This window comes from Paroedura picta, chromosome 11, assembly GCF_049243985.1.
Source record: "Paroedura picta isolate Pp20150507F chromosome 11, Ppicta_v3.0, whole genome shotgun sequence".
Classification (NCBI taxonomy): domain Eukaryota; kingdom Metazoa; phylum Chordata; class Lepidosauria; order Squamata; family Gekkonidae; genus Paroedura; species Paroedura picta.
This window is the reverse complement of record NC_135379.1, coordinates 24,109,364-24,122,781: the sequence shown is the minus strand read 5'-3', so window position 1 is coordinate 24,122,781 and position 13,418 is coordinate 24,109,364. Positions and strand designations below refer to the sequence as shown.

The following is a 13,418-nucleotide window of genomic DNA, read 5'->3' as shown; positions in this document are numbered from 1 at the left end:
ATTTGAAGTCATTAAAACCACAATCCTATTTTTACAACATTATTCCCTCCAGAGCTCCTCCATTTTACACATTCTGTGGAATAGTAACAGTGTTGAAGTTTTTCAGACCTTTTTAGGTAGACCATTTCACCAGATGGATACTACACCAGGGAATGCTTAGGTGCAGGCAATTGTCGATTACACTTATTTGCAAATCTATACCTTCAAAAGATCTTGCTTCCATGAGTCAAGTTGTTCCTAGCCATTTCCCTGGTAGTTGAGATTTTTTTATGGCCCACATAAGAAAAGACGCCTCCATCTCTCCATCCCCCCAGAAATGGCAGCACAATATAAAGGAATATGTTATCTTCCTTTATCATAGATTATCACTCAGAATCCATTAGTTGATTGCTGCATGACTAATTGATAACTGTTAAAGAATTTAGAACTGAGTGTTGCTTTAAAAAACACAGTCCTCTAACCCTGGAGATTGCGTTGTTCTTTGAGATGCTACTGGACCTCTACCTTACTCCTTTTTACAGTGGAATCCTAAACAGAGTGATGCCCTTCAAAGTCCATTCAAGTTGGTGAGTTTAGAAGGGTAGAACCTTGTTTATGATTGCTATACAAATATGGGAAAGCATGTGAAAGGTTTATTTGTCATTATTGTTCCTAGGCTATATCTACTCCCCCCTCTCAGACACTGTAGTTTACTTCAGTAGGAAAATACTTTGTTTTGTTAGGTGCATGCCAGAACAGTAATTCATTTCACAAGATGCTGGCAGGGCAAACTGTACAGAAGAAAGCTTACAGCTAAGGTTGAATACTTGTGCAAATCACTATTGAGAGGGTGTATCTGCAGCTGTATCCCTTAGTTGCCATGTTGGCTTATCCTGATCTGTTCAGCAGTTCTTGTCCATTTGGAAAGCACCAGTGTTGTATTTGAAGTTTTCTCGGCTTTTCCCTCCAGTTTTGGGCAGAGGAAGGGGTAGGATGAGATATACTAGAAGGTCCACCTGCCTTCATTGCTGGTCTGACTGAATGCATGAATTATAAGCATACTAGAAATATAGCCCATTGCAGTCTGAAATGCAATGGGCGCTAGCAGCCCCCAGGAAAGGCGATCCACGCCTTTCCCTGGGCTCGGAGAGTTGTTTAAAGCAGCAGGGCAGTTTTAAGAAGCTCTCCGTAGGGTCCCTGGCCCCCGGCCCTTAAAACACTCCCCAAGCCCCAGGGAAGGCGTGGATCGCCTTCCCCGGGGCTCGGAGAGTTGTTTAAAGCAGCAGGGCAGTTTTAAGAAGCTCTCCGAGCTCGGAGAGCTTTTTAAGGAGGCAGCACAGTTTTAAGAAGCTCTCCGTGCTCCGGGGAAGGCGATCCACGCCTTCCCCAGGGCTCGGAGAGCTTTTTAAGGCGGCAGGGCAGTTTTAAGAAGCTCTCCGTGCTCCGGGGAAGGCGATCCACGCCTTCCCCGGGGCGCGGAGAGCTTTTTAAGGCGGCAGGGCAGTTTTAAGAAGCTCTCCGTGCTCCGGGGAAGGCGATCCACGCCTTCCCCGGGGCGCGGAGAGCTTTTTAAGGCGGCAGGGCAGTTTTAAGAAGCTCTCCGTGCTCCGGAGAAGGCGATCCACGCCTTCCCCGGGGCGCGGAGAGCTTTTTAAGGCGGCAGGGCAGTTTTAAGAAGCTCTCCGTGCTCCGGAGAAGGCGATCCACGCCTTCCCCGGGGCGCGGAGAGCTTTTTAAGGCGGCAGGGCACTTTTAAGAAGCTCTCCGTGCTCCGGAGAAGGCGATCCACGCCTTCCCCGGGACGCGGAGAGCTTTTTAAGGCGGCAGGGCAGTTTTAAGAAGCTCTCCGTGCTCCGGGGAAGGCGATCCACGCCTTCCCCGGGGCGCGGAGAGCTTTTTAAGGCGGCAGGGCAGTTTTAAGAAGCTCTCCGAGCCCCGGGGAAGGCGATCCACGCCTTCCCTGGGGCTTGGGGAGTGTTTTAAGGGCCGGGGGCCAGGGACCCTACCTTTGCTCTCGGCGGCCAGCCAAGTAATGGCCGCCGTGGAGCAAAGGAAAGCTCTGGTGGGGGGTGGGGCGGAAAATGGCGGCGGTGGGCGGGGGAGGCTTCTGCCGGACCTGGGCGCTCCTCCACGGCAGCGGAGGAGCGCCCGGGTCCGGCAGAAGCCGGGAAATGGCGGCTGTGGGCGGGGGAGGCTTCTGCCGGACCTGGGCGCTCCTCCACGGCAGCGGAGGAGCGCCCGGGTCCGGCAGAAGCCGGGAAATGGCGGCGGTGGGCGGGGGAGGCTTCTGCCGGACCTGGGCGCTCCTCCACGGCAGCGGAGGAGCGCCCGGGTCCGGCAGAAGCCGGGAAATGGCGGCGGTGGGCGGGGGAGGCTTCTGCCGGACCTGGGCGCTCCTCCACGGCAGCGGAGGAGCGCCCGGGTCCGGCAGAAGCCGGGAAATGGCGGCTGTGGGCGGGGGAGGCTTCTGCCGGACCTGGGCGCTCCTCCACGGCAGCGGAGGAGCGCCCGGGTCCGGCAGAAGCCGGGAAATGGCGGCGGTGGGCGGGGGAGGCTTCTGCCGGACCTGCGCGCTCCTCCACGGCAGCGGAGGAGCGCCCGGGTCCGGCAGAAGCCGGGAAATGGCGACGGTGGGCGGGGGAGGCTTCTGCCGGACCTGGGCGCTCCTCCACGGCAGCGGAGGAGGGTCCGGCAGAAGCCGGGAAATGGCGGCGGTGGGCGGGGGAGGCTTCTGCCGGACCTGGGCGCTCCTCCACGGCAGCGGAGGAGCGCCCGGGTCCGGCAGAAGCCGGGAAATGGCGACGGTGGGCGGGGGAGGCTTCTGCCGGACCTGGGCGCTCCTCCACGGCAGCGGAGGAGCGCCCGGGTCCGGCAGAAGCCGGGAAATGGCGGCGGTGGGCGGGGGAGGCTTCTGCCGGACCTGGGCGCTCCTCCACGGCAGCGGAGGAGCGCCCGGGTCCGGCAGAAGCCGGGAAATGGCGGCGGTGGGCGGGGGAGGCTTCTGCCGGACCTGGGCGCTCCTCCACGGCAGCGGAGGAGCGCCCGGGTCCGGCAGAAGCCGGGAAATGGCGGCGGTGGGCGGGGGAGGCTTCTGCCGGACCTGGGCGCTCCTCCACGGCAGCGGAGGAGCGCCCGGGTCCGGCAGAAGCCGGGAAATGGCGGCGGTGGGCGGGGGAGGCTTCTGCCGGGCCTGGGCGCTCCTCCACGGCAGCGGAGGAGCGCCCGGGTCCGGCAGAAGCTAGAAAATGGCGGCGGTGGGAAAGGAGCAGGGACGCCGCGTCTTCGACGCGGCGTCCCTGCTCCTTTCCCTAGTGGCAGGAGGGCGGCTGGAGGACTCACCGGGCAGGCAGCGTCTTATGTCTGTCTGGTGACTCCCCAGCCAGGGCAAGCGAGGCTCTGGCAAGCGGCCAATGGGCAGCCGCGCTTTGCGCGGCTCCCCATTGGCTGCTTGGCCTTGGATGGGCACTCGGGGGGCCCAATCAGGAGCCGCTTCGCGGCTCCTGATTGGCCCCCCCGAGTTTTTATCCCGGACAGGGCCTGCCCTAACTCCTCCCCACATGCCCTTACTCTTTTATTCCTCCCGCTCCTCCGGAGCGGGGGGAGGGGTTTAAAGATGTAAACTTTTACTTTGGGACAAGCAACTCTTGTATCACAGAGAAGCTTTTTCTCATTCAACCATCAGTGCCAGTTGAATGGACCACTAAAATATAGCATAGCAGCTATGCTTATTTCTCTCCCCCCTCCCTTCAAATATTTAGGATTATTGACACAACAAGGAAAAATGGAAATGAGGCAGTCTTCATAAAATGCCATATAGACTTGTTGTTTTGTATGGATGGATACTCTGTGGAAATGTGAAAAGATACTATCACAAGCATCTTTTTTGGGTTAAAGCTGTTGTTCAAAACAGGGTGTATGGTTATCAACAGTCCCTTTGTGAAAATGTTTATTTATGAGAGGCAGCCACTGGTGTATAAATATGTATAGCAAAAGCAACAGATAATTGAATGCAATAAGAATATGAATAATTCTGTAAGCTCTTATTAAAGTTATTTATTCAAGTGTTGATCTTATGCAGGCTCCCACCAATTTGTTATTCCTTTGAATTGGCATTAAATTTACTTTGTGCTTGGACTTCATTTCCCAAATTCAATCTGCTGAAAAACTGTTTTGAAGCAATAATTAGAACAACATCCACCGAGAACCGCAGCAGAAAGACTCTTTGACTTAAAGCAACTTTAAACATAAATTTTGTATGATGCTAGTGGAGTTGAAATTCTAAAAGGGGCTACATGGTATACGTCCTGCTAATAGAATTATTATTAATTATTATTGTGTGTTGGATTGAAGCGCTTCTTTTCTCCAGGCTGGGACTCCTTTCTGCTCAGTCATTCTTCGACAGGAAAATATTTTTCCCCATTGGAAGAAAACTGTCAGAGGAAGTCCTTCTCTATCATGAGAAGACCTAGTGGAAAGGAGTAATTGGATCTAATTTTATGAAAACAGATAATTTATGCTGCAGTAAGAGTATGCAGTCAATGATTAAAAGACTTCGTCCCTCTCCCAGGATTCCCCTCCCGTCATGCTGGCTCAGGGCAGTGTACAAAGTAGTATAAAATACAGTAGTTAAAACAATAAAATAAAAAGTTAAATCAATTTTAAAATAACACAGCTTAAAACCATAATGATTCTTCTGTAGAGTATCTAATTAAGATTGTTAAAAACCTTAAAAGTCAGACTGAATTGGGAATATGGAGAAATAACTAGATAGACAGGTAGAATGAGTGGGGCCATAAATTAATAGGTAGGTACATGTCAACTTTGGTCCCAACCAATAGCCTGGTGGAAGAGCTCTGTCTTGCAGACCCTGCAGAACTGTGCCAACTCCAGCAGGGTTCAGGTGTGTTCCGGGAGCTCATTCCATCAGGTAGGGGCCAGGGGGCCAGGATGGAATATGTCCTGGCCCTGGTTGAGACCAGACATATCTCTTTGAGGCCAGGGACCTGAAGTGTTCTTCGGGAGGTATAGATAGAGAGGCAGTCTCTCAGATGCACAGGACCCAGGGATAGTTTTCCCCCATGGAGGAGCCCTCAGTCATGTGAGACTTTTCCTACATTCTGAAGGGGTACAGTCCAGATTCACATTTACCCCATAGTCAGTTGGGTGGAATGAGAACAGATCAATTATCTTAATGTTGTTTTAATTTTTGTTGCATTCAGGATAAACACTGACAAATGTCCTGTGATCATTTTCTTGTTAAAGGTGGAAGACACACAAATGGCGCAGGTGTCAACTTGTCCCCTGGTATGTTCGTCAAGATAGTCCAGGTGCTCAGGAGACGTGTGGTCCTGGTCTACAAGCTAGAGGTTAGAATGATTTGTAACTGTTGTTGTCATTTATGCTAGGAATCAATATTGCACAGGGCATCACTGTGACCTGCCACATCATGAGGTTTTCTTTCTCAATTACAAATGTTATACTTGTACAATGTGGTTACCAATCAAGGCACTCCAATCACATGTTGGATACCTTTTGTTGGAACTACACTCATAATATCATATATCTAGTTTTGAAAGCAGCCACTGTGAGATGACCAGGTAGAGATAGGGGATATTTCCCTTCAGACTTTGAGCACTGCCTCTCCCCAGCTTGCAGGAAAATATAAAAAACATATATATTTAAAAAAAACATTTAACCATAATATTGAGATTTCATGACTGAACACCACAAGATCACAGCTGCTATTTTTTGGAAGGGAGGAGCAACATAGGTGGGCAGGGCTAAGATACCTGGATGTGCAGCAAGGATCAGGAGCTATCTCCACCAGCAAAAAGCACAAGAGGTGGGTGAGGAACAGGGTGGATAAGGAAGTCAGGGAGTTGTAACAGCCTTCTGTCATTCCCCCTCTCCACCACTGCAGGTAGGAGAGTGGGGGAAGAATGGGAGCTTCTCCCCATGCCTCCTTGTGCACCAAGATGGGGGGAGCTGCTATCACTACTTCCCACTGCTGCAGGAGCAGCCACATGAACCAAGCAGATGGAGGTGGCAGCATTGACTGGACAGTGAATGGCTGGCTGAGCAAGCAAGTGAATGTAGAGGATGGGTTTTCCATGGGTCTCCTTCTCATTTCTTCTAATATCAAACTGCATGGCCTATTGGCAGATGTCTGCAAATAAATATGAATGGCTGCTTACTTACTAAGCCATTTCTACCAGGTTATGTTATTTACATGTATGGTATGAGAAGCTCCAGCTGTGTATTCCCACACACTGAACTTCCGTCAGAGGAACAGAGCATTTTCCTCCAGGCTTGTTGGCAACGCTGTGAGCACCAGGTTTAAAGTCTACCATGAAGTGTAGCTGCAAGAGGAGGGCAGTATATAACATATAAATAAATGGCTCTTCTTACTAATTCTTCTATTACAACATTCGTTCTCAAATGGCGGTTCGTTTCTGAAAGTGAATTTAAGCACTTTTGGGTTGTGCTGCCAGGATGTTAGTAATAACAGTGAACGTTACAACCCAAGAGACTAGTATTACAAAAATTACTCAGGGAAGTTAAATGACCCCAAAAACCCTCACTGGCTTTGTTTGCTGTTCCAGTGTGGGTTAACAGCCTGGGTACTTGCCTAAGTATAATCACCTCATCCTCCTCATTAAGGGACACTGGACAGAGGACAATATCTCTTATAGCCTGACTGATAGTTATTAAATATTGGCTTGCAATTAATCTAGAGAATAAGAAATGGCTAGTTTCACTGTCAGCATAAGATTCTTTTGAACCTGGATGGCTCGCTTGCTCACTTGATTATTTAGTGGGACTGTCTTCTGGCCTCAGGGAAGATTGGTGCTTATAGTTTGATTAGTAGCCACCTTGTGGCAGAAGAATATTTGTCCATGTACTTTCAAAATTCATACTTTAATTACAATTCCAGTTACCATATTATTTCTATAGTAGTATTGTACTGTTTCATGTGTGTAAAAATATCTGTCATAGCTCCAGCTTCTAGATTTAAATATCCATAGGTTTGGGCATGTTGAGAATTTGGTATATTGACTCCTATCTGATTTGTGGACTTGATAGATGAAACACATTCCTATGTATATATTGTGATAGGTACTATGACCACTTGAGATTATCCTTGTTTTTGAAACTTTGTATTTCTCTAAAGTAGATCATGTATTTCTAATCTTTGGTTATGGTTTTTAGGCACTGGAAAGTTCTTGAGTGCTAAAGGTAAAGGTATCCCCTATGCAAACACCGAGTCATGTCTGACCCTTGGGGTGACAGCCTCCAACGTTTTCATGGCAGACTCAGTACGGGGTGGCCTTGCCAGTGCCTTCCCCAGTCATTACAGTTAACCCCCAAACAAGCTGGGTACTCATTTTACCAACCTCAGAAGGATGGAAGTCTGAGTCAACCTTGAGCCGGCTGCTGGGATAGAACTCCCAACCTCATGGGCAAACAGCTTCAGACAGTATTTCTGCTGCTTACCACTCTGCACCACAAGAGGCTCTAGTGCTGAGTGCTACTGTTCATTAAATGAGGTTTTTAAGTTATCCCAGAAATGCCTTTTTCTAGGTCACTGTGGCACTACCATAGTACTGGATTTTATTAGCAACAGTGGGATACATAAGATGAGTATGCATGACACATGCATATTTATTGGCCATCTGTTTTTTTTCCAGTGGTGCTTGTTGTCATAGTCTGTTTGGAAAGTGACAGAAGCTGGTAAAATATATGTGGAGGAGGCTGCCCTAGTCAGTTCATAGACATAATTAGAACACATCCATGCCTTGTTTTTCTAATTAAAGATTAATGTCTTTTTCCAACTTTTTTATCACTGGACTGGTGTGCCTGCAAAAGCTGCCTGCCGGAATCAGAAAATTAGCAGGATTCATCCTCCATGATAACTCTGATTCTAGCTGTTCGGTATAATGGAGCTTTTACTGCAAATCGTGTCGATATAAATGAACAGGCAATCACTTTATACTGTAGCAAAATGAAGTACATATATTTTCATTTAGTCAGCAAGGGCATTTCTCTTTAATATTTTTCTCACTAGTTGTTTGTGTACTCATCCACACAACATAATAATACGAAATATATTTTGTATAAATGGTAAAAGCAGGAATCTTACCATGGGCAAACAGTAGCCATTTCCATACATATCAGGAGGCTGGGAAACATGGCTACCCACATGAATCTATGCAGTCATTTTTTTAAGTGGTATAGTTCGGCAGTGTTTGACTGCAGTGCTCTGAATAGTTGTTATGAACCAGAGAGAGAAAGAGAGACGAAAACAACACTTATTTGCATACATACAGCAGACTTTGTATTTAACTACTCCCATAATGATAATATATCAGCTTATGGCCCCTTTTGGTGTAGTTCAAGCTGAGCTATCAGCTCTAACTATATCAAGGTCTTTTGTCTGTGAAATCTGAAGTGCAGTATATTTTGTACCACACTTCTGGGAGACCCCAAATGTTAAATTGGGGAAACAATGCATTCACTAAGCTAAATGCATATTAAAATTTCATTTTATTGCCAACTAGATCCTTAAGTTTTAGGGCACTATTTCACAGTTATTTGTGTTTAATCCAGAATAATTACATATGTTATTCTCGCTGCTAATGCCTTTAATCAGTTTGATGTGAGTGGGTATTCTGGCACTATGTGATAAGAAACTGATTTCTTGTCCCAGATGTCACTTGCACCATGCAAACAATGCACAAAGGAGTTGGTAGACAGAATGTGTAATAGGAAATGTCATCTATTAGCATGTGCATACATGAAGAATTTCAGAGGACAATTTGGACAGTTATTTAAACAAAGTACTACCTTACTTGCAGTATCTGTTACCCTATTGTATATCAGCAGGCCATTGCTCTAGAGCAGTGGTCCCCAACTCCCGGTCCGGGCCGCGGCTCCTCCTTGTCCTCCTCCCCAGCTGCTCCCTCGGGGCCTGCCCTGTCACTCTGCCGCCGGATCACCTTTGGGGCTCTCCAGCGGCCGCCATGGCTAGGGCTCCCCCTCAGTGTGGCACTGCACAGATGCTGCTGCAGCACCTCCCAGGGGGCGGCGGGAAGTCAGGGGCGCCAGCGGGAAAGCAAGTAGAGCAGGGGCTCAGATGTCCCTCAGCAAAAGACTACCCCCCCCCCCCCCCGGGCCTCAGTAAAATTGTCAAGCGTTGACCAGTCCCCGGTGATAAAAAGGTTGGAGGTAACCAGGATCAAATAGAGCTAAGACCCAGCACCTTTTCCAGTACTTCAGAGCAGACCTTTCATCAGCAGTGCTAGCTGGTATCAGCTCATCAGTTTTCTCATAGCCCTATAGCAGTGGCTTAGTAAACCATGTGGGCCACTTGACTTAGCTTGCTGCAGGATCATTTTCACTTCCCAGTCTCCTCCTACAGCAAGATTATGGGAATGACTTACTTGAAGCCCAGTATTTGGCTGGGCGACCACCAAGGAAGTCTAAGGTTACTACACAAAAGTAGGCAATGGCAAACCAGCTGTGAATGTGACTTGCCTTGAAGACCTTATGGCAGGCTTTCTCGGCCAGGGTTTTGTGAAACCCTGGAAGAGTTTCCTGGATTTGGTAAACATGATTGGGTGATATGACCATACATTGTCATGTTGACCTGTCCCCCCTTCCTAAATGGCCAATGATGGGCTTGGAGGGCTTGAGGAGGGGAGGGGCCCTGGGTGGGTGTATACATAGCTATGCTTCCCAGCCATTTTCTACATAATTGCACCACTTATGGGTTTCTTGAAGTCTGAAGAATGTTTCAGGGGTTTCTCAACAGTAAAAAAAGTTGAGGAAGGCTGCTCTTTGGGGTCACCATAAATCAGTTATGATTTGACAGCACTTTCTAACGCCAGCGCTAAGGCTAGAATCGTTGAGGGTTGGACATGACTGAATGGATGACATCATCATCATATGTCTGCCTGTCTGTGCGTGCGTGCATGTTTGTGTGTGTGTGTAAACCACAAGAAATCGTGGGTGAGGGAGAAATAGGAAATTCTCCTGCTCATCTCTCCATTCATGACGTTAATAACTCTTTGGAACATTTGTAGCCCCATTTCCCTACCACTTGTCATCCCCCCCCACACCCCCTTGCTGCAAAAACATTGAGCATGCTCATCTTTCTTTGGGTTTTGGGATGTTTGAGGGTTTTTCTTAAATTTGCAAACAAATATTTCGATGTATATCTAAAGATATTCTCAAGTATTCCTTGTCCACAGATGGGTCCCTTTGGCTGCCTTTGCATCATGAAGTTGGCTAGTATCAGAAATTGTTCTTTGGCTTCCAATCAATTGCTTTTATGACATTATGACTGTAGGGAAGAACCTTTGTCTTGGTGTGTGGGGATTTAATAACATTTTCAGTTTGTACAATTTTTTAAAAAATAGTTACTTTCTATTTTCACATAGAATAAATATAATTTTCATCAGGTTTATTTCCTTTTCAGATTTTTTAAAAATGTTCAGAAATGTAATTATAGGGCATATAGAATTAGAAAATAGATTTTTTTTGTCTCCTATTGCTATCCCAGTAAATCCATTATTTCCGTATGTTAGTAACGCTGAGAGGATAAATTATTCAGTAAAATGGGGTATAATAGAAGATGACATTATTTGTTCCTTCACTTAATGGTTTACATTGTATTTTTTGCTTCATTCTTAGTGTCAATTCCTGATCTGAATTATGAATTATGAAAATAAATGCATAGTATTAAGGCAACAGTACTATTCATGAACATATTGCTGATATACTAGCTCACATGGGTGACTTTGATTAGTTTCCACATATATTTTCTAACAAAAGACTTACTAACCAGTATCTTCTGTTTTCAGCAATAACGTGTCGCAAACAAGATGGTGGACAGGCTGACGTCAGTGAGTGCCTTAAGTATGCAGGCTCATTACCACCTTTAACACAACTCTGCCAAATCCCTTGCCAGGATGACTGTCAGTTTACAAGCTGGTCAAAGTTCTCCTCTTGCAATGGAGACTGTGGAGCAGTTCGGACAAGAAAACGGTCTCCAGTTGGTAAGAGTTAAAAGCATACCAACAGACACAGTTGAATGATTTTTGTTTATGTCTCCCCAAACCCAAGCTACTATGTATTGTTAATCATGCTGATTTTTATAATAGTACTAGCAAGAAAACCCATTGCAACCTGGATTGCAATGGGTGCTAGGACCAGGGGACACCAGCAGGCGCAGATCTCTCTCTTTCTCGCAGCAGGAGTCATAGGAGGTAACCAGGGCTCCTTAGCAGGGAAGCAAGGGTCGTTTGCAGTTTGGGGCTCATTTACAGTTTGTCTTTGTCTGTCTGTGTCTCTGTCTCTGTCTCTCTCTCTCTCTCTCTCGCAGCAGGAGCCATAGCAGGTAATCAGGGGTCGTTTGCAGTTTGGCAGGGTTCTCTATGTCTCTCAGGCATCTGAGAGCAAAGTGACTAGCGTCCAGGGAAGGAAGGTGGGAGCTGGAGAGGGAGGGTTAATAGGGGTGCGTCCAGTTTTGCTTGCCACACCTTGACTGGCCCTATTCCATCTCTGATAGCCAGGACACACTCCACCCCTAGGGCTGTTTCACAAATATTAAGAGGAACAATGGATAAGGATAGGTTGACTTCTCAAAAGGATTGAAATGCAGATGCCATATAAAATAATTTCTAAGGCCAAAATATAGATAACTGATTTCTGGGTGGTATTTTTCCAACAATGTATTCCCCAGGCCAATGTGTGAATGACCTAGGAGGAACTGAAGTCTTTCATTATCATTTATTATTGACAGTGCTTTAGTTCTCACAGACACTAGAAAGAATTGTTGCTCCACCTGTTATGTCACATGAAAGGTAGTTAAAAATAAGACTTGGACTCTGTTAGGCTCCTATAACAGAAAGGCATCTATCTACATATATGGGTTATAGTACATTCTTTGTCACATTCCTTTTACTTTGACATGTGTGCAGAAGGTGACAAATACAGTCCAGCAGTCCCATAGGGAAAAAGTACTGTGTCAAAAGACTTCAGAAACAAAGTTAAATATTCTAAGACACAATCTTAAGCATGATTAAACTGCTGAAGTCCCCTTAAAGGTGATATTTTAGTATCTTGTGTGTAGAACTGCAGTATAATTAACAACTGAAAATCTTGTCTTTGGACTGCCTTCCTCTTTTACTGCTAAATGGACCAATTTGGAGTCGTAGATATAGTGGCAACCTTATATTTAGACATGTGTTCATACATAATCCTAATGATGAACTGATAGCTGGTATAAATTCCACCTAAGAAAGTTCTGTGTAATCTGATTAGCAAAGCTAATGAAATAGGATTTCTTTTCCTGCTTAACACGGAACTCTGGGTAACTCAAGAAGTTATATCTTTCAATTCTAGAGGTTTAATAATTATTGATGAGCAATGGGAGACTTTCTCAGTTTAATCAAAATAGTGAATTATACTATATAGGCCATCTCCATTCTATGCTAGTAAACATTTTAATGACCCATTGTCTTTCTGAGACACATCTTTTAACATCTCCTAAAAACTGTGCATTTCTAAACAACAGGAAAACAGCGTGGCATCAATTTATGCTGCTGTTTAAACAGCAGTGAGGTAGATACTGATTTGAGATTTAGACTAAGGCAGTAAAGGTTTCAAATAATGATGCATATTAAAGACTGCTTTCTGCCAGGTCACCTTAAAGCTGATTAAATGATGGAAACCAATACTAACAAACTGCAAACAACAAACTATGTTGACTTTGTTACACTACTAAAATGTAACTCTCATTGATTTATGTGAGACATGCAGACAGGCAAAATTGTATATATAACAAGGAAATAAAGAAGTTAAGTAGTTGAGGAAACAAAGGTGAACTTCTTCAAAGGAATACGAAATAACTTTACACAAAAGTAAAGTTATGACTTTACAAAAGTAAAGTTATGACTATCAGATTCTTTGAATTACCAACTTTCATTTTTAAGGCCTTTTCTGTTGCAGAGGGAAAAAAAGGAAAAGATTATCTCAGGAACAAAAAGAGCTAGAGACTTATTTTTTTTAAATAAAGGATGAGGATAAAGAGGATCTAATAGACTGCTTTGTCACTATAGTGATCTATTGGTAGTTTTCTTTTTAAAAGTATCCCAGTGGTAGAAGATAGAAAATGGCTGCAGTGGGAGGACATTGCAGGGAACATGGCACCAAAGTGGGCGGCACCTTTGAAGCATTGTGTAATTTCGGCTCCATCTGCCTACTGGCAGGAGACATTGGATGAATTTGGATGAAGGCCTGAGGAAACCACGGAAATGAAAGGGATGAGCAACAATGTTGTGTGGAGGCCTGGAAATAATCCACAGCCATTTGTATCTCAAACTGGAAATTAACTGCAGTTTTGACACCTAAAAAATCCAGTTTTCCAACATTGATTT

The 13,418-nt window shown here is 45.8% G+C and overlaps 1 protein-coding gene across 7 annotated transcripts in view; it reads left to right on the top strand.

The window, feature by feature from the left end:
- THSD7A (thrombospondin type 1 domain containing 7A) overlaps positions 1–13,418 on the top strand; it is a 272,715-nt gene that overhangs the window by 206,966 nt on the left and 52,331 nt on the right. For all 7 annotated transcript variants that reach the window (XM_077302601.1, XM_077302599.1, XM_077302603.1 and 4 more), the window contains 2 exons: positions 5,242–5,345; positions 10,842–11,036. In XM_077302601.1, the coding sequence (XP_077158716.1) occupies positions 5,242–5,345; positions 10,842–11,036 (299 nt within the window). The remainder of the gene's footprint in view (positions 1–5,241; positions 5,346–10,841; positions 11,037–13,418) is intronic.